The following is a 25,384-nucleotide window of genomic DNA, read 5'->3' on the forward strand; positions in this document are numbered from 1 at the left end:
TTAGATACTTGGTAATGTATAGTTTATACAGATATAAGTATTCTTATATATACTTGGTTAACATGGTTTTTTTCTCACTTGGTTAATCACTCTCTATAAGCTAATTTGTGGTTGGTAACCCATACAGTTCAGACTAATTTTTCCATTACTTGTATATAACCAACCACAAACTTGGGTTGTGGTTGGTTATATAATGGTTTAGCCTATGAGAGGAACCAAGAATTTACAAGGTGGGCGTGCTGGCAATCGCGCAGCAGCTCGTGGTAGAGGAACAGAAACTCTGCTTCGAGCACACATGCTAAGAGACGAGAGAATTTCATTTTTGGATGCGGAAACTGAAGGACCGAGTGAGATCCCTGAGGAGGTGAGAATTCCAGCTAATGAGGCATCATTGTCTAACATTGATGTCCCTGCAGGTATAGAGATTAATCCACTCATACATGTGTTACTAGTAATATTATGAATATTCAGCAGTTACTATCCTTGTGTTAAACATATTATTATAATTCTGTGGTCTTCTTTTCTAGCTCCACCCGAGAAAAAATGTGGACGAGGACCGGCTAGAAGCACAGAATTTGATCGCAATCACAAATTTGGCAAAATAGCAGTAGAAATTAAGGATGGCCAAAGAGGAGTATCATGTCAGAATGCGACAATGTTTTCAACATGCGTGACCTGGATTGTGAAAGTTTATGCAGACATGCGACATGCAAGTTGGAGTCGTGTTGATAAACAGAACAAGGATGAGCTAACGGATCGTGTCCGAGTAAGAATTGTGTCACATAAAGCCCAATTTATTGAATCCAAGTGTATTTACTTAACTTTATATAATTTGTCAATGTTTTTAATAGGCTGATTTTGTATTGGATTGGACCAAAAGCAACCATCGAGAGACAGTGGCAATGGCACTTGCTCAAAATATAATGATTATCACTACCTACTGCACTGCAAGTACATGGAGTATAATACACATGAGCTGCAATTTCTGGAGGGACAAAGTTGGTGGACAAGGCTGTTGTTTGGCAATGTTTGTGTGAGAGATGGGGGAGTGAAGACCTTAAGGTAACAACTTTTCTTATGCCATTCCTTTAAAGTTTATTAGCTGGTTTTTATTAGTTATTAAAGGTTTTATCATTTCATACAAAATAATATTCAACAACCTGTTTAAATTGTAGAACCTATCTGCGCGGAACAAACAAAATAGGTCCAATCAAAGGATAAATCATATGGGTGGCAGGAAGTCATTTGTTAGGCTAATGGAGGAAAAGGTAAAAGCATTAAACCCATACTTATTTTTGTGTTTAATTTCTAACTTATATCATTTGTGGAACGTACTAATAAGGTTTGTTAATTCATTGAAGCGGGAACAAGCTCCGAATTATGTTGCTTTTTACAAAGAGGTGCATTGGTCTAGAAAAAAGGGGAGATTTGTCACTGAAGCTGCTGAGCAAAATTACGTGAGTGAATTCAGATGTGGACCGTTTACTTTTTGCTGGACATATATAGAGATTATTCACATGGTTAATGCCTAGAACTGATATGCTTATATTCTAATGTAGAATATGATGGTGGAGTTGTTGAATGAGATGCCACCAGAAGATGCGGGGGATGATAATGCAAATGCAAATGCAAATGCTGTGTTCAAGGAGGTTTTGGGATCTCGATCGGGCTATGTTAAAGGGTTAGGCCACTTAGTTATACCTAAACCATCTGAATCATTGTTGTCCAATAGGGAGTTTATACGACTTAGGGAGGAGAATGAGAAGAACAAGGCTGAGGCGGAGGGCTTCAAGAGGAAACTTGAGTCGTTTATGGTTGATGTCTCAAAAATGCAAGCTTGTTTTGAAGAATTTGACAGGCTGAATAGCCGTGTTACAGAATTGGAGTCACAGAGGGAGTCTCAACGGGAGACTCCGGGAGATGCATAGCCTTCCTCCAATAATGGGGATGTGGGGAGTTTTTTTGATCATGTTGAACTTTTTTGAAGTTGTTGGAGTAGAAGTAAAATCTGGGTGCATCCTTTTGTTTAAAATTGATATTGGGTGTTTTGTGGGGACTTGGTTGGAAGTGGTGAATTATGCCAAGACAAATATTTAAGTAAAGAGCATGTATCCTTTTGATAGTAGGCCCATGGAAATATAGTATTTACAAAGGCATCCTACGTGGGTTAGCATGGTACTGGTATGATATTTTCCCTAATGCTGGCCAGTTTTTTAATGTCATTTCCCTAAAATTGCACACTGCTATTTTACTTGCATTTTTTAGAAGTCATCATGTTAGATGACTACGTGATCTTTATAAGGAAAGTTAATTGAATTGTAGTTCATAAATCAAGTTCATAACTTTGACATGGAAAGTATATTCTTTGTAGTGACCAGTTGAATGTTGATCAGTCAATACTAAAATGCTAAAGTGATAGTGGCTTGACTATGAATCGAGGGCACCAGAACTAGTATTTGAGTGTTAATGAGATGTGTTCCAGCCAATATATGGACTTTTCACAAACTTTGGGAATATTGTTAAAAAGTCAGTCTAATATTCTAATGATTGTCAAATAGGTGGATGAAGCTTAAATGATTTGCATTAGATGTTACACTGTTATCAACTTAGGTAACATTTATTTATAATAGACTAATATGCATTTTTGCTTTTTATATTTCTCTATCAATATTAGTGTTAATTTTTCATAAGCACACACTATGGACAACAGTTGGTGATTTTACACATTACACCTCTGTTTTGAAGTTACATTATTATCAAGGAGATGAAAATAATTAGTTGTTGGGGACCTTTTAACATAATTCTAGTTCTGAGTCTAGAATTGGGAAACTTTTACATAATATTTGACAAACTTTATCCAATATTGCAGCTATCTGTGATAGGGACTAAAGATCCCACAAGGTAGAATTGGAGTGCCTGAGCAGAACAAAGAACCAAGAATCCAAGCCTCCATGCATGCAGTTTAGGAAGAAGATCTTCATGTAAGGATATAGAATGAACATCCCAAAACTTCATGTATGAGATGCACGATCAGGCTTTAAGTTAATACATGCTTGTTATTTTGTGTAGCCTGCACCAATGCATGTTTTATGTAAATATGTGCATGCTGGTGACATGCAATGAAACGATGTACCATTTTAATATATGCATGTACGCTAATCTAGCTCCCCTTTCTGTTCTTACGTTTTGGGTATAATTTTGGATTTATGCTGGCCACTTCTGGTTAACACTACAGATGTAGTTTACAGCTTAAGACAGATTTGTGCATGTCCATAGATATTGAATGTAAGCCATGCACTTACAAGTATAAAATCTACATATATTGAACCAAGTACATAAAATCTGAATGTAAGCCGTGGCATTAATTGTAAAAATAATAATAATAATATATTTTTTTTGGTATGTTAAGCATGTCTTGAATTGATCTATTTAATGGATTATCTGGAAGACCGTTTCTGACATTGTGTTTCTGTCAAAAATTATTATTTCTGGTGAATGATTTTTATCGATGTTGCGTGTTTTTGAAGGACCTATATATGCCACAACTCTATAAATCTGACAATTACAAACCGCTGGGAAAAAAGTATTTCTGACGATACAATTTGGTTACAAATAAAATGATGTTAATTCTGGCATATATATTATGGACAGAAATCTTATATGGGAAATACATTTCTGACAAGTCACTGTTGCTAGAAATATGTATATCCTAAGGAAATTATTAACAGGAAATACTCAATTCCGGCGAGAGATGTCACCATAATTACTTTTTCCTAGCGAAGAGACCACCTGCTGGGCCACCTTTTCCTGGCCGAATGTATGCTTTATCTGAGGATTTGGCAATGCCAGAAAAGAGCCTTTTTGGGACAGAAACAGAGGTCGCAATATATAGAAGTATGTTGGGCTAGTTATTTCTGACGATGTTGCCACGACTAGATAATGCCAGAAAAAGCCATTTGTGGCATTAAATCTGGGTATTATGGACAGACATGGTCGCGGGAAAAACTACATTCTGTTGTAGTGAGCGCCATCTCTTCATTGTTGCAGAGTCATCCGTACGATTGGTGGTGTGAAATATGTCCTTTACACACCCTATAAAAAAGCTATAGATGTGAAGTGTGCGAGTGAATAGTAATTTATGCATAACATTCAAGTTAACTCATAAGGTTTATGCTGAAATAAGAGTTTTTTCCAACTTTAATATCTTTATTCTAGATTTTATCATTTCTATCATAACTGTCGATGTGGTGTACTCGAAATGGTTTTATAAATCAACTACTTAAATAAAAAAATAAAAAATTCATTTAAAATGTGACGCATCAACTCCATATGTGACGGCAAATGATAAAATTAAAAATGAAGAACAATATTTCTTTTCATTTTTATATGGCTATAAGTTGTCTTCTGATCAATATCCGGTATTTGAAGCCGAGAAGGATACACGCGCCTTATCTATCCACCGTTGGGAGCTTAATTATATTCGCTATATATAATGTGTGTTAGTACTACTATATGAAACAAAAAATGGAGTTGGTTGGGTATGTAGATTAACGTTAATTTCATGTGTCTTATTGCCTCCTGATTTTCTTCTTTGTTATTATTATCAATCAGTTTTCTTATTATACGTGCATTACAAGTTCCAACAACCCTTTATTTCCTTGTTCATGTCTATTTTTGTTGAAGCTTAAAATTTAAATCATGTTATGCCCAAGCTTACATTAACCAAATCCACTTAATTGCTTGAGTCGATTCTCATACATATATGCAATATCTTAAGGCTTAAGCTGTTGAAATCGTTAAGAAGTTTATTCAGCTGTATTTGTCTATTCTAGTAGGTAGGTGCATGGTTTTGCTAAGCCCTTTACGTAAGAAATTTACCTAATTTCTGACCCAAAAAAGCCTGCCTTTGGGTGTTGGAGTAGCTTTCAAGGAAAACATGATAGCAAACTACTGCTTCAGATTAAGCCACCCAGGCTTCCTTTCCTGTTTAGTTTCTTCTCTTTTTGCATGAAATGGCAGCCCGTGCCAGGGATTGTAATGCAAGCAAAGAAGAATCTAGATAAATAGACTCTGAAAGGTAAGGGATGGTGGAATGTTAGATCCATCATCATCATCATTTCTTAATCACAGAAGCTGCTGCATGCTGCTGCTGATGATGATGGAATATCTGCTGCAACAAACTAGCATGCAATGCAGCAACAGAATTCCTGATATGGCAGTTGAAAATGGCTCTCATAGATGTAGAGCCTCGTCATTTTACGATCCATGCATGCAGGTTTCAACCTCATAATGATGCATGGCTTCCGGATTTCCATCAAAATTTTGACTGGCCAGCATATGGTTAGGCGGCTTGATAGCAAATTGGCAATTGCCATTCAAACCATTAAGCATTAATGTATTCCCTCAGAAAAAATACAAGTCATCTTTAACTCTCCGCCACAAACCAAAATGAAATGCATACACTGATACACAAGAGAAGCAAAAGCTATACTTCAATTTCCTTGCAAAAATTTTACTGACTTTGCCAATGTTGTCGAATTGAACGAATTGGATGGTTCAATGTTGACTAGTATAGGAGGCATAGCAATAGATACCCATATAGCTGTGTATGGACAGATCAAGGTCTCCCCAAGTTCTTCCTCGACTCAAGTGAGCGAGAGAAACATAAATTAGGTCCTGCATCAGTTATTACTTGCATGTTTAATGATGCTCCAAATTATATTTATATGGACAACGGTAAATGTTTTAGAATTCACTTCATGTATGGTTCTCTCTCCCATTTAAGATCAGAACAGCTAGCTGGATCTTTTCCCAGACTTGAACTCTTTGAAATCCTTAATTTACAACCATTATTGGTCTCGTTTGTTTTCATAATTCATTTCAACTCATCTCATCTCATCTCATTTAATCATTACAATTTTTTTAAATTTTCGCACAAGATAAAATAAACAATTCAACTTTTTCAAATCTTAAAATAAAAATTATATTAAAAAAATATTTTAATAATATTTTATTTAATTTTTAACTTTAATCTTAATTCATCTTATATCATCTGTGAAAAAAAAATAGACTTTAGAGTAATAAAAGACACAACCCTGCTTATAATCATGTTTTAAAATAGAGGTATTAATTAGGATAATATAGAACACATATGATATGTCTATCTGTCTCCAAGAATTTTATTAATCGGTGTGGTTGTAATCCGCGTAGTTGTTTTGTTGTGTTATCGTAGCTCCATTTACAAACATCTTGCTTTGAAAAAATAAAAAATAAAACAGGAAGAGAATTAGTCCAAGTACATGATCTAGACTGCAGACTGGCAAAGAAAGAAAGTGTTGAATTGGCCGTGATAAAGATGTAAAATATGTAGTGCATAGTCGGCATGCCTTCGTTTTCTTTGCTTTTTCTGGTGCATAAGATAAATCATTGGCTTTAATTAATTTTTTAAGTTCGACCACGTACGTACTCTGCCACGAAGTCAAAGATTCTGTATGAAGGACAAGGACTGGAATCCAACAATGAAAATGACTGTCCAATTTATATATCAAGAATGAAGAATGCATTGACAAACCAAAATACATGTAAATTAACATAAAAGCTTGAGATGATGATTTGGTTTTTTTCATATAATTTGTCTATACTATATACATACTAATAATATTTTATTCAACTTATCTAAAATCATTCCATCTGATCTCACTATCCAAACAAACTCTTGTAATTATGAAATTTTTCTTTCAAAAATGATGTTTTCGTCTAAAATATGGCTATATATTGACATTGGGTCAAATTGATCACTAATGGAATTTGTATACATAATCCAGGTGAGTTGGGCGCTGGTGGCATACTGCAAGACGAACATGAAAATATGAAGTTTGCGTTTTCTGCTGATTTGGGTAGGGGGACTAATACACAGCTGGAGCTTCCGGCTTTATTAATGGGTTTACGTAAATGTCGTGCTTTGGGTGTTGATAACATTATTTTGGAGCTTGATTCTTTCTTGGTGATCAATTGGCTGAAAGATGGGAAGTGCCGCTTATGGTATCTAGAGGATTTTTGGGAGGAAATTAGTGGGATTTTATCAAGAATAAATTTTCGGTTTCAACATGTGTTCAGGGAAGGAAATAAAGCAATAGATTGTCTGGTTAGGATGAGAAGTAGTGGATGTAATGAAGAATGGTTTTCACTAGAGGACATTCCAATTTCGCTTAAGGGAATCCTTCGGACTGATCGCAGTGGCTTAACTTATTTGCGTAAGTCTAAGAAAGTTGGGTGAGGTTCACTGAGTTAATGTTTTACTAGTTGAGTTATTTCTGGGTTTATTTGTTGGCACCTAGTTGTGTATAAGCTATTCATCTGTCAAAAGTGAGGGTTTTGTTAATAAAATGGATAGGGGTTACTCTTTGACATGTGACCTTCAACTCTTTATAAAAAAAAAAAATAGTACAAAAATATTAAAAACTTATATATTTTATTGAAGAATGAAAATCATATATTTTCTCATTAATTTTTAGAGTCACAACTTTTGCTAAGTTTGTGCATCTTAAACTTGTATCTATTATTTCCTTTTCAAGTTTTGTTTGATTGCACAGATGAGATGATATGAATGTTGAATAAAATATTATTAAAATATAATTTTTTAATATAATTTTTTTTTTAAGATTTGAAAAAGTTGAATTAATTATTGTATTTTGTGTGGAAATTTGAAAAGTTTATAATAATTAGTAGGGCTATGCAAAAAAGTACGTAACCAGGTCCGTCCATAAGACCCGATCCGAACCGACCCAAAAAAGCAGTTTGAAATAGATTGCGGGTCGAACCCGCTAAAACCGACTACACGTTTTCATAATTGATCTCAAACCTTAGCTGCCAGCCCTCCCCATTTCTCTCTGTCGTCATCACCACTTGCAATCGATTTAAAGCATGAGTTGGAGCATATTATACGGATTGTTGATCCATTATTCAACTACAAGAAAAATCCTCAGTTTTATGCCGATTTGGAAAAATAAAAAGAACAAAACAGAGCATTTCATCATGGAAAAAAAACAAAACCTGATAAACTACTTGAACGAATGAATGCTTAAATTGAAGAAGAAAAGCAGAGATTGCTTGCATCAACCTTGAGGAGCTCGGTCCAAGCACCATCCAGGAATCCCCCTAAAACCCATATCGAAGGCTCTGCAAAAAATGTCCATTTCATCGCGAGTCCGATGAAAACCAAGATGAAAGCGACAATGCAGCACCTGAGAGGAGAACCCATTTCATCGCAGGGCCACCATTGTCACCGTCACCCGCGAGTGCCACGACTAGAGTCAATAGGATCCATGCAGCGATGACTCCAGAAACGCAGCTGCAACCATGGCAAGCTCTCCCACTCCAGGAAAGCAGCTGTAGCCATGGCGAGCTCTCCCACTCCAGGAACGCAGTTGCAGCGATGACTCAACGGTTACGATTTCGTTTCGACTTCCTCCTCTCACTCTGCATTTGTGTCTTGTACAAAATGGCAAATAATTTCACTTGGATAAAATTATAATCGACGCTCGTGAGCTGCTCATCAAACGCGGCCCGGGTCAGGTCAAGCTATCTTTCTATTCCTCGAAGTCGGGTCAGGTCGGGTTGGTCTTAAAGACTAATCGGATCAGTCGGTGCTCACTCCTAATAATTAGATGAGACGAGATCATGAGATGAGATGATTTGTATAATCAATTGAGATATTAAGACACTCTTTACACACCACACGCTTAGGCGGCAAGCATGGTTCTTCCCCATGAAAGAGCCTTGTAATAAATCAAATAATTCAAACTGACTTTTCAAATTAACGAATTCTTGATTTCTGATTATTTTTTTTCCCAGCTTTCAATGGTCATATGTCAGTTTTGATAGTTCAGGGTGGAAAGTGTATTATTTCTAAATTCATTTCTTATATATTTTACTTGCATAATATGTTTATAGGACAAGTAGTATTACCAATTCATTTCATTAGAAGAAACTTCAATCTGAAACTTGAGGTTTGAAAATGCCAATAACAAGATATTAGTTAGTCCAGATCTAGTAAAAGGTAACCATGTTGTTTGAAAATAAACAAGAACAGTGGAGCATACTCTCTTCAGATATATTGCTACCATAATTCCAAATTCCATTCTCCTGCCAATAAGTTTTGCCCTCTGCACCAAGCAATCTCTGAAATTTCTTTTCTTACAATCTTTTGGTGAAAAGTTCTCGCTCTTAAAGTGGTTAAGGATAAGAAGAATGAAAATGCTTCAAATGACATTTTGAAAGTAGTTCATTTGACTATTTTATGCTTAAACTGTTGTGTAGAATGCACCATCTACATAATTTACATAATAAGATTTGATTTGTAAGATTCAAATTTAAAATTAATTTTTTAAATCAAATTATGGCCCGCAAGTATTTTATTGGATGTGCTTTACCTACCGATTTGGGAATATAATTTTTTTTAATAAAGTTGACATTTATGTGAACATTTTTAGCCTTCTGGACAGGTTTATCCTTTAGCATCCTAGGGATGTCTATGACTTGGGTGCAAGCTTCCAGTCTGAAATATTAGGCTACATTTAGAAGTTGAGTTAAACACAATTGAGTTGAGTTCTTTATGAATAGTAGTGAGTTGAGCAGTAAATGAAATTATGTGGGGCCCATCTAAACTAAGTTTAAAGTGTGTTTAAATGTTAAGATGAGTTTAGTACTTTTTATGAGCAATTGAAAAAGATTGTGAGTTCCACGTATAAAGATATTTTAAGTTGAGAAAGGTTGTGGGTCCTACGTGTAAGAAGGTTTTGAGTTGGGATGAGTTTAGTAATTTGAAAATTAGATATTTAGATATTAAACTCAGCTTAAAGTGTTAAACTGAGCTCAACTGAATTTAGAAACCAAATGCAGCCAAGTTCTCGTTGTGAATGGCCATGATGACTTCAAGAGAGTCGCCTTCATGAATGATTAGATTATGATCTTTGCCTAATTTTGCTAATTCCTTCACTACCATGAGTGCTGCTTTAGCCTCTCCAACATTAGTCTGGAGCAGCTTCGAATGGTCCAAGCATTGAACTTTATATGATTTCGTGGGGTAAGGGGTGATATTTTTTCACTTGGTTGGGGGGGGACATGATTGCCATGTTTCCTTATTGTATCTGTAAGTGTTTTTCTTTTGAGTTCACCCAAGCCAATGCATCTGCTCTGCCCCTTGATTATGGGCTGTCTTGCTCCTTAGCTACCACGTTATATCAATTGCGATAGATAAAAAAGGAAGGAAATTATAATTAGTTTCATCAAATTGGATATTTAGTATATAGTAAAGGAATTTGATATTTAGTATATAGGAAAGGAAAGGATAAAGATCATCCGCCTGATCCATGTCCCAATATGATTTATGGCAAATTGTTGCGTATTGAGAGATTAGTTGTAATGTTCCGAAAGGCGTAAACCACATGACATATACTTTAAAATGATTAGTCAATCATACAATTAGAGTCCTATTATAATATTATAAAGAGTAAAAACTTCTCATTCTCAAGTAATGTGAGATCTCATTCACCATCTACTCTTATTCTTATCATATGAGATATCACATTAATAGACTCTTAACAAGATTATGAACCAAGAACAAATGTTCGGGGGTTTTTATTCAAATTATTGTTTAGAGAAATAATATTTATAGTTTTAAGGTGTACAAACCTCACATATTCCTTTAAAAAAATTGATAAATTTAAAATTTATATAAAAAAAATTATTTTTTAATAATAGACCAACATTTTTTTAAAAAGAATGCCAAGAGTTTGCATTCTCTCTAACTTTCAACGGTGACGCTACAATCTTCTCTGTTGTTTAGTTGTCTCCTCCACTCTAGAGTTTGGGCTTTATTCCATACGTCTCCCATCATTGCACTCACATGCTAGACGTGCTTCACCTCTATACTCCTCAATCGCTGATCTTACTTTTCTCATCAACACACTTCATTTTCATCGGTGCAATTATACACATCTACCACTTTTCCTAAAACATGAAATTTACGTACTCTATTGTAAAAGAAGATTTTTTTTTTTTTTTGTTTTTTTATCAATGGTCCCTTTACTACAAGAAAAATAAATATTTGTGAATATTATTTTGTGATGAAAAAGATTTTTTACGACGAAAATATAGTCATTTTAATTAGAAATAATTATTTCGTTAAAAATAACTGGTCCCAAAATATCATTTTTCTTGTAGTGATTTTATAATCATCTTCTTAATATTTCATAACATGATAACAAATAATCAACTTACCAATTAGGAATAATAAATAATTTTTAATAATTTAATATCACATAATTATACAGAAAAAAAAACAACAGTAAAAATATAGTTATTCAAATTACTCGTCAAAAAAAAATATTTAAATATTATTCTATTTAGCAATCTTATATCACACATCTTTGAAGAGAATAACACTTTTAGAATTTTTTAACATTTAGGGCAGGTTTGACAAAACATAAAATTTTCATCTCATCTCATCTCATCATTATACATTTTTTAAATTTCTATACAAAATATAATAAATAATTTAATTTTTTCAAATCTCAATACACCTTTTTCAAATTCTAAAATAATAATAATATTAAAACATAATATTTTAAATTTCAAAATAAAACATAAAATTATCTATCACCTCCACCTCCCCTTAATATTGAGGAGTACTGTCACCGCGCAAGCAAAGTCAAATGCTTACGTAGCCTCCATGCATAGGAGGCCTATCAGCCTCATCATAATTCTGCATGTAGAAGACCAACAACCTGATTTTTGCATTCCAATCTCTCTTGTGCAAATTATTATTATTATTATTATTTTTAAAAAAAACAGACTCATTTCATTAATAAAATAAAGTTATAAATGTGATTTATATATGAAAAATCTAGAATATAAACCAAACTACGCATCAGCTATGGGGCTTAATTCCCCACACACAAATTTTTTTGTAGTAGACATTATCTTAACTTTTAAGAACTCTTTCCAATTAGAGAAAGTGTTCTGTAAAAACAGAACTTCACGACCCCATCTGTCCTCTTAAGGAGGAACAGTACGGGACACGGCTATAGATATTAAATCTAAAAGCCTATTTCTATTATAATACTAACTAAAATAAGAACAAAAAAACTACAAATAAAACACATAACTAACTACAAAGCCACAAGCATTAGCGTGAACCCGAATGTTGCACCTACCGCAAGCATCGGCAGATCGAGTCTCGACGACACGAGCACCCAGCTTCACGCACGAACACACTGCCTCCATTGCACAGGCAGCACCTACGCACAAGGCCGTACGACCATCGGCCGTAACATCATCCGCCTTTCTCGAACAGCTCTTGCTCCAGATTGCGTCCGATCCAAAACTCAACACCACACTCGGGTCATAAACAAAAAAATTGAACGATAAAAAAAGAAAATAAAAACTGGACAACAAAACGAGTGAATAGTGCATATAACATCGGCAGTAGCGCGTGCAGTTCACTGGTCACTCTGGGAGGAAAGTCGACAGTCAATCTTGGAAGTCTCGGAGTCAAGGAATCCGGAGAAGCCGAGCGTGGTGTCGGGAAAAGGCTCCCCGGTGGCATGTGATGGACACCCCCAGAAGAGATCCGGAAACTTACTCCGGCGTGTACGGGCTACGCTCCACTCCGATGGACCCCGAATTCGGTGGTCTTGAAGATCGGCGGCTGGGCATCGTCTCAGTGGGGTGCGTGTTGACAAGTGACAGACGGAAAGACTCGAACGACAATCCTCCTTTATTCAGCTTGAAAAACACAAAAACTAAACAAAAGAAAAAAACTATACAGACAATAAGAGAAAGGAGTAGAAGGAGAAGAGATGACGGAGGAGGAGCCGAAGCTCCCACCCCCTTTCGTTAACTCTGAGTCTGGAGGAGTTTTGATCGAAGGTTTGGGAAGTCCCGGGTTTTGTTAGGGAAGGTGTTAGTTGACATGAGAGGCAAATTATTAGTTACACTGTGTTCATTAGTACAAATTAAAGGCATCGAGCTGGATAATGTATGTATTTTCACAACATGTCCTACCATCTCAAATTTAAGTATTTTAGTATGTTCTGAAATAGAGTCGAGATCCCACCAAAACAAAATGGCCCACTTTTGGATAAGTGAAGGATTTATATTTTATTCAGCAAAAGAATTGCTCAAAAATGTAGATAAGTTAGAGGGGGGAAATATATGGAGGGGAAAAAATGGTGAGGTTTGACGGTTTTGCCGACGGGTAGGTGGGGTCTCATTACTGACTAGATGATGTGGTACAGGGATAAATTGGGAAGATAAATTTATAAGATTCTTTTGGTTATCTTTTCAAAATGGATTTTGTTACGTATAAGTAATTATTTATTTTTAAATTTTAATAATTTATTTTTATTTTTTTATAAAAAGTTGGAATGTATGTAATGAATAGTAACTTATGAACAAAAATATATTTGTTAACTCACTTATTAACGTAATAATAGTACGTGAAAACTTGCTACATCAATTAGCATGAAAAAGTTTTTAGGTGTATTTATTATTATTTTGGATTCTCTATAATATATATAATATGCTTTATATATAAACTTAATAAATAAGAACTCTCCCAAACAAAATTAAGTGTAGGTTGTGTTTGGATGTTGAGCTGAATTGAAATGAATTAATTTTTATATAAATAGTAATGAGTTGAGATGGTGGAATAAGTTTTGTGAATATCACTTAAGATAAGTTTAGATGTGTTTGGATGTTAAAATGAGTTTAGATATTTATGGGAATTTGAAAAATATTGTGGATCCTGCGTGTAAATATGTGTTGAATTGAAAAAAGTTATGAGTTCTACGAGTAAAACGTTTTTGAATTGAGTTGAGTTTAGTGATTTGAGAATTAAATATTTGAATATTAAACTCAACTTAAAATTAGATTTAATTAAGGCTTCATTTGCTTTCTCAACTCATCTCAACTCATCATTACAACTTTTTCAAATTTCAATACAAAATATAATAAACAATTTAATTTTTTCAAATCTCAAAATAATAATAATATTAAAAAATAATATTCTAATAATATTTTATTATCTCAATTCAACTCAATTCAATTCAGTTCAACATTCAAACGCAGTCTAAATTAATTTCAATATAGTCCAATAACCAAACGAGGCAGTAATCAGTCCTTTCTAAACTCTAATCTTAAGTTTTTGAGCTTTGCTATACAACCTCCACCACACTCCAGACTCCACATTTTTTTAAATTTTTTAAATTTTTAATTTTTTTTTTGAGTTTATTATTTTTAAATTATTTCAAATTTTCTATTCATTATTAATATAATAAATATTTGATAAAAGAAAAAAATAATAAAAATTAAAAATAATATAGAGTATAGAATGTTAGGAAGTTGTGAAGATTTTTTGTAAATTTTTATTCATATAATATTGGATCGAGTTGACGATGGGTCTGAGTTTAGTTTGATTTCCCAAGGTCACCTACAGCTGTTTGAGGGATAATTTGGTCATTTCATCTTAAGAAACCATGTGCAGTATAGTGTTGTATTATTTTCAAAGTTAATAGTTGATTTTGACAGGAGGTATCTAAAGAATGTCGTAATAAATTCTTCGATTTGGAATATTATTTGAGTCTTTTTTTTTTTCTTTTCTTTTTTAAAAGAAAATTTACTTAGAACATTTGGATTAGGTATCTATATATACATCTACACATTTACATAATATGATTTTAAATTAGATTGTATTAAATTATACATATTTAAAAATTTACATAATTTTAAACAATACTTTTACAAATTTAAAGATACATTATTCACTCTCTAAAATTTATTTTATTATCTTCTATCTACTCTCCCCCTCTCTCTCTCTCCACCAACGGATATAATTTTAGAAAAAAAAATTATAATGGATGCTAAATGATTGAATTTGCAGCGGTGCTAATTGTAAAATAAAAAAATAATTTTAAGAAATAATAATAATAATAATTATAAAATAATATTTTATTATTATTTAGCTTAAAAATACATAATCTAATGTGAGAGTTTTTCTTGATATGTAAAATCAATCTCCAAAAGATGTAATTTTGTATATGTATATAGAGAAACCAATGCTAGTGCTCTTAGAGCTCAATAAGAGTGAATGTCTAGCTTGGTTATCAAGATGAGATAGACTATCTCATATAATCATTACAACTTTTTAAAATTTCAACACAAAATATAATAAACAATTCAACTTTTTCAAATTTCAAAATAAAGATAATATTAAAAAATTATATTCTAACAATATTTTATTCAATTTTCAACTTTAAGAAATACTTTAGATATCTATAAAGAGATTACACAAAAGTAAACCTACAAACTGATGTGACTTGACGCGATACATCAGATTGTAAAATTACTTTTATTGTAAAATAAATTTAACAGATCCTATGAAACTATATCAATTTGTGAATTTATTTTTATGTAATCTATTTATATATGTAGCAGTTCTCTTTAACTTTTATTTAATCTTATCTCTTCACATTTATTAACCAAACAAGACTTGGATGTTTGATATTTGAGTTTGAGTTTAGAAGTTTAAAAAGTGTTCTTAACAATTTGAAAATTATTTATAAGAGAAATTGGCATGCTTGGTAAATTTATTAAAAGTACTTTGAACACCTGATTCGACTTATTTGGAAAAATGTTTTCATTCCAAAATTTTCACCTCATTTCTTATCCAAACATCATTCCTCGTTTGGTTATATAGTTCGGATAAGATGAGATGAAATAATTTGTTAAAAGTTGAATAAAATATTGTTATAATATTATCTTTATTTTGAAATTTAAAAAAATTGAATTATTTATTATATTTTGTGTGATAGTTTGAAAAAATTATAATAATTATATGTGATGAGATGAGATGAGATACGATAATTTAGTTTTGTGTAACCAAACCAACTTTACAAGTACTTTCAAGTTAATTATTACAATTTTTTAAAACTTTCAAATAAAAAATAATTCAACTTTTTAAAATCTCTAATAAAAATAATATTAAAAAACTATATTCTAACAATATTTTAACTTTATAATATTTTTTTTCAATTTTTTTTATCTTATTTACCAAAATCCTATAAAACAACTTAAATTATCTCATTATTATTTACAAATTATCTTACTATTATTTACACAATTCTTATCTTATCTTATTCCTCAATCTTGTCCTGAGAGGCAACCTTTTCAAAAAGTATCTAATTGAAATTTTTATTGAGAAGCTTTTACAATTAACGTTATATTTTTTTAAAAATCACTATAATTAACTTTAAGTGCATATTTACTATACAGTAAACAACATTTTAATAATAAAATTTACAATTAAAAGCTCTACTACAAATAAAATTATTTCATATCCCAATCCCAAACATACACTTAAAAAGAAAGACGACAAAGTGAAGTTGTTGGTTTAAACTTTTTGGTCAAACCAAAAATAAATTAATTATTTCGATTATTTTTCATTATTTAACAACATTGACCCTTTTTTTTTTCTCTATATTTGTGTTGTAATCAATAATTATTATAAAATTTAGGGTTTGTTAGATCTTATTTGGAAATAAACTTCATCCCAAAATTCTTATCTCATCTCATTTCATTTTATCTCATCTCCTTTTCAAACATAATTCAAATATAAAATTTTCAAACTAACCATTACATTCTTTTTGAATTAATCATTACAATTTTTTCAAATTGACAAAAAATAAAAAATAATTCAAAATTTTCAAATTCCTAAATAAAAATAATATTATAAAACTATATTATAACAATATATTAACTTTATAATATTTTTTATTAAACTTTTTCTCTCTCATTTTTCAAAATTTAAAAATACTTAACTCAAACTATCTCACTACTATTCATAAACTATTTATTACTATTCATAAAATTCTAATCTCATCTCACTTTCCTATTTAGTAGTGTTTATTGTGTATGACACGTCTTTCCCCTTTTATAATGAGTCTAGGGAATGCTCCAAAAAATGTGGTCCAAATGTACATCTTTCTCTCCACCGATCTGTGTACGAGAGGGAAACTATAAGGATTCCTAAAGACAACATCCAAATAACTGCCAAAACATAACACTCATTGAGCTCATGACATGTCTTTGTATTCTTCTTCGTCACCAAGGCCACACAGCTACTGTATCAAGAGCAGCTGACCCTTCCAACATGACACTTTGCATCAATACCACGTAAACACGAATTTAGAAAGAAAGACTTCGATTAAATCAAGAAAGAACACAAACAAAAAGAAAAACGGAAAAGGCTGATGTCTGTGTCAACCACACCACCATACCCTCTCAAATCACTCATTCACCTTTGCATTTCCAAGCAACCTCTTGGCCTCCTCGTCCTCTTCCCTCCACCTCTCTGCCCATCTCCATCTTCACCACCAACACAACTTTCACCTTTTTCGCTCGAATATATTAATCCCATCTTAGCCCACATTTATTTTGGGAGTTATTCTTCCTCTCCCTTCTCTGTGCTACACGCTCTCTTTTGATCTCTTTAGACGACTCTCATTTGTTAATTGGGTTTTTTACTTAAAAAAGAGCAATGGCTCGGCTATTTCGATCCAAATCTTGCGGACTTGTGGGACTCACCCAGTTCAACCCCGCCTCTCCGGCTCCATTTTTCTGCAACGGGGAAGAGCGAGACGAGAACGAGGACGAGGAAGAGGAAGAGGAAGAGGAAGAGGAAGAACTTGAGGAGGAGGAGGAGGAGGATGGTGACGGTATCCTGCTCGAACCCATTTCGACCAGCCCGCACATGGGTCCGGGGACAAGAACTGCTGCCGACAATTGTCAAGGCCGGTCACATTGTCACGGCGCGCAGTTCCCGATTCTGGATATTCTGGTTGCGGTGCTGAGGAAGTCGCTGGTGACATGCAGTGTGGAGAGGGACGATGTTTCTTCACTGGATATTAGCTGGCCCACAGAAGTGAGACATGTTTCGCATGTGACTTTTGATAGGTTCAATGGTTTTCTGGGATTGCCCACTGAGCTTGAGCCCGAGGTTCCCAGGAAGGTGCCTAGCGCCAGGTGAGGGTTCTTAATCGTTTTCATTTCAATACGTGTGTATTGGAGGCATATTTCATTATCTATGACTGGGAGATAATTAATGGTGGATATGGATGAGTGAGCTATGATGTGGTTTTGCTTTGGTTTTAATTTATTTAATATGTAATTCTGTTTGGTTTTTCAAACCCATAATGAACAAGATTCCTTAATTTATTGCAAAATTCAATTATATATTTTTCATTGAGAGTGAAAAAGTACAGACTTTGTTCGTGCTTTTGGATGAAGTAACAGTGAATTTGCAATAATTAGTTTGTGAGATTGTCTTTTAGGTGGTTGTGACCCCCTTGTGAATTTTAGATTGCAGAAACGGTGGCTGTGTGCTCGTAGAGTTTTGGTTTGTTGCCGTACGGTTTTGGAGGAATAAGATGGGTACAAGATGTAGAGCTGGAGCTTTTTTTCTTTTTCTGTTGGTTTTTGGGGGAGGGGGGCTACTTTGAAGCTAGATGTTTCTTTTGGCTTCAAGATTAAACCAGCTTAGCCAAGATTGCTAATTACCTTCTTCATGTACGATACATGTTGTAGACAGTGAGGCATCACGACAGCTAGGAGTTCAAATATATGCAGAATAATACTCTGCAAGACAAAATTGTAATGATTATATGAGATGAGATGAGATGAGATGGTTTGGTTTTGTGTAACCAAACCAGCCCTTAGAGAACAAAGAACAGCGGCTTTTAATTTAACATTGCTTCTCTTTTATGTAGGTATTATAATTTCTATTACCTTAATTTTTCATCCTCTACTGAGGGTGGTCCAAACACTTCAGACTTCTAACAAGGGAAAGAAAATATACCTTTGTTTGGATGATATGAATGAAAGCAGTCTCAATTGATTTTAGAATATTTTCTTTCCTGGAAAAAGCTTTTAAGAACAACATTGGGATATCATTTATATAAAATGGTGAAGATCTTGTGAATTGTGCATTGAGTATTATACTGATAGAGACTTTTGGATATGATTATTCCCTACATTTGCATGTCCTAATAACCAGTGCCTTTGATATGTGTTAGCCTCTGCCTTTCTTTTGCTTTCTATTTAACTATTGTTAGTTGAAAATGGTGCTTACTGGACAGCAGGAAGAAGCATGGAAATACATATTAATGTGGGTGCATTGGAGTAGTTCTAACATGTTAATTAAATGCTTCTTACGTGTTCATTTTGCATGGGATATATCTTTCTCTTTGTAACGTTGAATTTTTTATATGTGATAATCGGAGATATTTTATCAATCTATTCTGTTCCCTGTGATTAGAATATGATCTACAGCAAATTCCTATCGGTGAATGTTGGAGGGTAGTTGGATATTTCAGACTAGAAGCCATTTTCATTTCCTAATTTCAATCTCCACCTTGTATGATTGTTTTATTCTGAATCCTATTTTCCATGAAATCTTATTTGACTAGTTTGGACGCTGTTTTTTTTTTTTTAATTATTATTAACAGTGCAAGTGTATTTGGAGTTTCTGCAAAGTCAATGCAGTGTTCTTATGATGCTAGAAGGAATAGTGTTCCAACAATTCTTCTTATGATGCAAAAGAGACTGTATGTAGAAGGGGGCCTAAAAGTACGTCTTATTTGTTCTATGAATTATTGATTTGATATGTTTATTGAAATGCTACCTATTATATCTTTGCTAAACTTAAGTTTCCATTCTTCTCATGCTTGAAGGCAGAAGGAATATTCCGCATAAATGCTGAGAACAGCCAAGAAGAGTATGTTCGAGATCAGTTAAACAGAGGTGTAGTGCCACGTGGTATTGATGTTCATAGCTTAGCAGGCTTGATAAAGGTACGCATATTGGATGTCATGTTACGTAGACTTTAGGTACTGAAGTTGTGCGAACAGACAGCAACTCAGTTTGGGAGAGGCTATCAGTCTAGACTGTTACAGGACTTCCAGTTGTCCCTTCAAACTATTAATTGCTAATATCTCTAGATTAATGCAAATTTTTTTCATATGCTCCTGCATTTGACCAATATTTCAAATAAGCTACCCAAAAATGATACTTATTTCTCTGGTCTTCTGTTTGTTCCTTGCTTTTGGTAGGGCCATAAAGATTTTGCCATCTACTTGTGAATTGAAACTCTTTATTTTTTAAGGTTTCAAGTGTATCTTAAATGCGATGTTGTCATATATTTTACTGTATTTGGTAGCAGTTTATAGTTTTCAAAAGCTTGATGCTTGACTTTTATTTCCCCACATATTGTTATTGTGATTCATGTCCCCTGCTTCATGATGCTCTGCAGGCATGGTTTAGAGAACTTCCAACTGGGGTACTTGATTCTCTCACACCAGAACAGGTGATGCACTGTAATACAGAAGATGATTGCACTGAACTCATAAAGTTACTTCCTTCCACAGAAGCTGCACTGCTTGATTGGGCCATCAATTTAATGGCAGATGTTGTGGAGCATGAACAGTTCAACAAGATGAATGCCCGCAATATCGCTATGGTCTTTGCACCCAACATGACTCAGGTTTGATAACATTTGTTCAAGGTGTATTTTATTAATCATTATTTTACTTGGGATGATTGGTTGCTCTATTACAATTAGCCTCAAATGCCCTGTAAGTTATTTCTATATCAGCCTCGAATCAAGGTGATTTTGAACTTTTGAATGCTTGATCCATTGATGGTCAATTTAATGGTTTTAAAGTAAAAAAATAGGTGTAATCAGGAAATATTTTTGAACTCATATCAACCTCAAGCCATCCAATACAAACGTCCTTTTTTTTTTTGGTGGCTGAAATAGATGGAGTCCTCTAGATGGGACTAGAGATGTACAGGCTTGCAACAACTGGCAACTGTGATTTTAATGAAAAATGAAAGAGCTCTATTTGATTGCAAACACATCTCACTTTGGTTGTGAACTTTGGGGTGGGGGAGAAAAAGAGTGATCTTTCTTTTTCTTTGATGCAGATGGCAGATCCTTTGACCGCACTGATTCATGCAGTGCAAGTTATGAACTTCATGAAGACGCTGATTCTGAAGACCATTCGAGAAAGAGATGAATCAGCTTCCAAGGATGGGCTACTCCCATCATGTTCAGATTTTCCCAGCCACAATGATGACCCAATTTCCTCAATTCCAGTCAGGGAAGATTCATGTGAGCAGACTTCAGATCCTTGTGCCACCAATAGGCCTACCAAACACGACTTATTAAGGAATGGAACTTTGGACAAGCTGGAATCCGACACCATGGAGAAACTTTGGAGCTTTGAAAAGAAAAATAATGGGGACGAAGCATACAAATACGTGCCAAGTTGCAAGACACCTAGTTATGAATTGGAGGGTTTAAAGAACGTATGTAGAGGGGGATATGATACCGGGGACTGGCTAAGTTTGAGAAAAGGAGTGCGGAAACTATACAGGCATCCGGTGCTCCAGTTGAATAAGCCAGCTAAGAAGAATGAAATTCTTGGAATTGTAAATTCTACGGGAGAAACCGGACAAACTTGGGTGTAGAATGGGGCACTAAAAGGTTCCTACCTTGCGTAGTTTGTATGTTGTTGAGTGTAAACGCTGTAATAGAGTAGATGTCAGGTGTGTTTGGTTCAGTAGTAAGATATCCGCAGGCCTAAAGCTATAGTGTGATCAGCAGTGATTTCTGAGGGCAGACCTACTTTGTATAATCTGTGAAGACTCTTTTCATTTCTTTACAATGTCAAATATCTGATGGAAGTGGAAACCACAGTTTGAGATGCAAGTAATTCTGAAGTTAAATGACGCTTGAGTTGAAAGACGAGGGAAGACTTTTTACATTTACCACCCATGTCGAAGATGTTGAGAAAGCTTGATGCGGCTTGAGAAGGAAAATGTCCAGTACTAGAAACTGTTACTCTGTAGATCCATCTGCAGGGTAGAGAAGGAAGCATGTATGTGGCTATGGGCATCCTCTGTAAGTCACTAGTTTTCATATCAAATAAGATTTATTTCCAAATAAAGAAATGCATTTGCTCTCTTCATTGTCTTCTTCTTTTTTTTTTTTTTTTTTTTTTTTCTGGGCAAATTTTTTCATTCTAATATTCGAAAGTTTCCTTGCAATCGTCCCAAAATTTCTAAACCTAGATGCTAAACACTCTTTGAAGTGTAACAAGAAAATATAGGAAGGGAAACTTAGGACTGACGGTGTAGCCAAGTCTAATGTTCTCTTGGTCAATAGACTATAATATGGTTAAAAAAACACCAACTATAAAGGTGATTTTTGTTGGCAGTACTCGAAGAGGAAGTTTCCATTACAAACGTGAGGGTTGCACCAGTGTTGAATAAATTGTTGTGGTTTAATAAACTGTCACTTGCTCCATAGACTTTGACAGGAGAGTATGTTGACTTAGGATTTTACAGAAAGTAGTAAAATAGGAACAGAAGGTTTTTTTTTTTTTTTAAAACATTCCTCATTCATTCATATATCTGAAAACTCAATACAATTTTTGTCTCTCTATAAACTAGCTAATACAAAAACTGGTGCCTCTTCAATCCACACCATCTCCTCCTCTGTCCGTAAAGCAACCTTTGCTAGATTGTGTGCTACTACATTAGTACTTCTATGTGAATATTGAACCTTCCAACCATACCAGTCTTGAAGGACCATCTTCATCTCCTCGATGATATTGCCAAAATAAGATAACCATTCATCTGCTTCATTCACTGCATTGATAATGACATGTGCATCACCCTCAAATATTACTTTGTCAAAGTTGAGGTCCCAGCAAAAATTCATTGCTTTCCTCAAAGCGTAACACTCTGCTATAGCTGTACGATCAACATTTGGTCTTTGATCGTTGCAAGCAGCCATGACCTCTCCCTCTTCATTTTTGATTATCAATCCTATTCCCATCTTTTTTGCTTTTACATCCAAGGCATCATCCCAATTGGATTTTACAAAGTTCTGCTCAGGTGGTTTCCATCATTTTTCACCACCTACTACTCTGGTAGTCCCCTCCTGTCCCTCTAATGAAGACTGAGCTAGTTGAAATTCACACAGGGCTTCCTTTGCTGATCTGATAACACTGCTTGGATTGAGAAGTTTCTTTCCAAAGACGTACATGTTTCTTCTGATCCACAAGCTTCTCATAATAGCTATCATCTCTTCTATCTCAGACTTTATAAGCTTATGTGACAGCTTCTCCCACAAACTCAATAAGTCTTCTTCTGCTATACTCCATTTTTTGCAAAGTTTTTAAATGCATAGCCCAAACATCATTTGCAGCTAAACAATGCCATAAAACGTGCATAATAGATTCATCCTCTTGAAGACAAATAGGACACTTTGGTTCTTCAATTACTTTCTTTACAAATAAGTTCCTCTTTGCAGTTAGCAACTCATTACCTACCTTCCACATAAACATTTTCAACTTTCTAGGTAAATTCAAGCTTCATAAATGTTTCCATCTGCTATCTGAATATGCCCCTCTTGAGGATTCCCCTTGTACAACTTTTGATCTTTCTTGTTCTAAATAATAAGCACTCTTGACACTAAACATGCCTTTATTTGAAGGGCCCCATATCAATTTGTCCTCAATATCCCTTCTGCTTAAAGGAATGCAGCATATTTGATCAGCTTCCTTATTTATAAAAAATAGTTCTAATTAGGACCTCGTTCCACTCCTTTTTATCCTCAACCATGAGCTCACTGACCTTAGCATCATCATCCAATGTAGCCATTGAAGACTGTACACAAAAGGAAGATGGAGTGGATAACCATTTTTTGTCCCAAATTTTGATCATGTTACCATTTCCCACTCTCCACCTTAATCTCTTTAAGCAGCCCCAATGAACTCCACACACTTCTCCAAATCAATGAGGGTGTATGGCCCAATTTTGCCTCTAGCAGTGTAGTATTTCTGAAATATTTTTCCTCATAGATCTGTACAGTTAAGGAAGAGGGATTCTGCAAAATCCTCCAGCCTTGTTTTGCCAACAAAGCTTAGTTGAAAATCTCTAGGTCTCTGAATTCCAGTCCTCCCTTGCCTTTTGATAGCCCCAGTTTCTTCCAGCTCCTCCATTGGATACAACTTTCTATTTGTTGGTTAGCACTTAGCCCACCAAAACTTAGTTAGCATACCATTATACTCTTTGCAAAGCTTCTTTGGTAATATGAAAACACTCAATAGTGTAGGATGGAACAACTTGTAAAATAGCCTTTATCATAATTTCTTTCCCAGCACTCGAGAGAAAATAATTTTTTCAATTATTAATCTTTTGCCAAACTCTTTCTTTTAAACACCTAAAAGTGTTATACTTAGATTTACCCACCATAGGGGGAAGTCCTAAGTATCTCTCATAGTTCCCTTTCACCAAATCCCTTCCTTCCCTTAGAATTCTTGTTATGCTTTCTAAGTTAGTATTTGAACAGAAAAACATGGCTATCTTTTCCTTATTTAAGAACTGACTAGAAGCTTATTCATATTTGCTAAGAATCCCTTTCACTTTTCTCCATTCCTCCACACTAGCCCTTCCAAATAGAATACAATCATATGCAAATAACAGATGATTGATTCTCAGCTCCCTCCTCACAATTGAAACCCCTCTTGTTTCCCCTTGCTGATCAGACTTGTTGAGCAATGCATTGAGACCTTCTGCACACATGATAAAGAGGTAAGAGGATAGATGATCCCCTTGCCTTAATCCCTTCGATGGATAAATTTTTGTCCCTAGTTCACCATTAACCAACACTAAGTATGTGACAGAAGAGACATATTTCATAATCATCTGTTCACTCATTGCAAAAACCCAGCTTCTTCACAATAGCTTCCAAATAATCCCCCTCAATTTTGTCATATGCCTTTGATATATCAAGCTTGATGGCCATGCTTCCCTCCTTGCCTTTCTTTCTCACCTTCATTGTATATAGGACCTCATATGCAACCATAATATTGTCAGTGATTATCCTTCCTAAGATGAAGGCGCTTTGATTGGGTGATATAATGTCTGACAGTACATCTTTTAGCCTATTTACAAGCAATTTAGAAACAATTTTGTAAATGAAATTACCGAAGCTAATAGGCCTATACTCATTAACACTCAAAGGCTTATTTGTTTTGGAGATTCAAACTATGTAAGTGAAATTAACCAGAGAAAGCAGAGAGTTACCATTAAGGAAGTCCAACACTGCCTTACACACTTTCTCACCTATTGTATCCCAATGATTTTGGTAGAAACAAGCACCAAATCCATCTAGACCAGGTGACTTTAAAGGCCCCATATGTTTGATAACTTCCTCAATTTCCATTCTACAGAAAGGCCTAATCAATCTCTCATTCAT

The 25,384-nt window shown here is 34.3% G+C and overlaps 4 protein-coding genes across 4 annotated transcripts; all 4 read left to right on the forward strand.

Moving 5' to 3' along the window:
* The first annotated feature begins 205 nt into the window (after positions 1-205).
* On the forward strand, positions 206-1,037 carry LOC108999305. Its single transcript, XM_035683734.1, has 3 exons — positions 206-416; positions 528-766; positions 852-1,037. Exons 1-3 carry the CDS (start codon positions 206-208, stop codon positions 1,035-1,037), a joined length of 636 nt encoding a protein of 211 aa, XP_035539627.1.
* Positions 1,038-1,210: 173 nt separating this feature from the next.
* On the forward strand, positions 1,211-2,083 carry LOC108999303. The gene is made up of 3 exons (XM_018976186.2): positions 1,211-1,268; positions 1,362-1,457; positions 1,560-2,083. The coding sequence occupies exons 1-3, from the start codon at positions 1,227-1,229 to the stop codon at positions 1,926-1,928; spliced, it is 507 nt and encodes a 168-aa protein (XP_018831731.2). The 5' UTR covers positions 1,211-1,226; the 3' UTR covers positions 1,929-2,083.
* A 1,732-nt stretch (positions 2,084-3,815) lies between these two features.
* On the forward strand, positions 3,816-7,276 carry LOC118344003. The gene is made up of 2 exons (XM_035683735.1): positions 3,816-3,894; positions 6,825-7,276. Exons 1-2 carry the CDS (start codon positions 3,816-3,818, stop codon positions 7,274-7,276), a joined length of 531 nt encoding a protein of 176 aa, XP_035539628.1.
* A 10,010-nt stretch (positions 7,277-17,286) lies between these two features.
* On the forward strand, positions 17,287-22,085 carry LOC108999309 (rho GTPase-activating protein 3-like). Its single transcript, XM_018976196.2, has 5 exons — positions 17,287-18,081; positions 19,563-19,683; positions 19,788-19,907; positions 20,366-20,596; positions 21,040-22,085. The coding sequence occupies exons 1-5, from the start codon at positions 17,597-17,599 to the stop codon at positions 21,583-21,585; spliced, it is 1,503 nt and encodes a 500-aa protein (XP_018831741.1). The 5' UTR covers positions 17,287-17,596; the 3' UTR covers positions 21,586-22,085.
* The last annotated feature ends 3,299 nt before the right edge of the window (positions 22,086-25,384 follow it).

Source organism: Juglans regia, chromosome 12 (assembly GCF_001411555.2).
Source record: "Juglans regia cultivar Chandler chromosome 12, Walnut 2.0, whole genome shotgun sequence".
NCBI classification, from domain to species: Eukaryota; Viridiplantae; Streptophyta; class Magnoliopsida; order Fagales; family Juglandaceae; genus Juglans; species Juglans regia.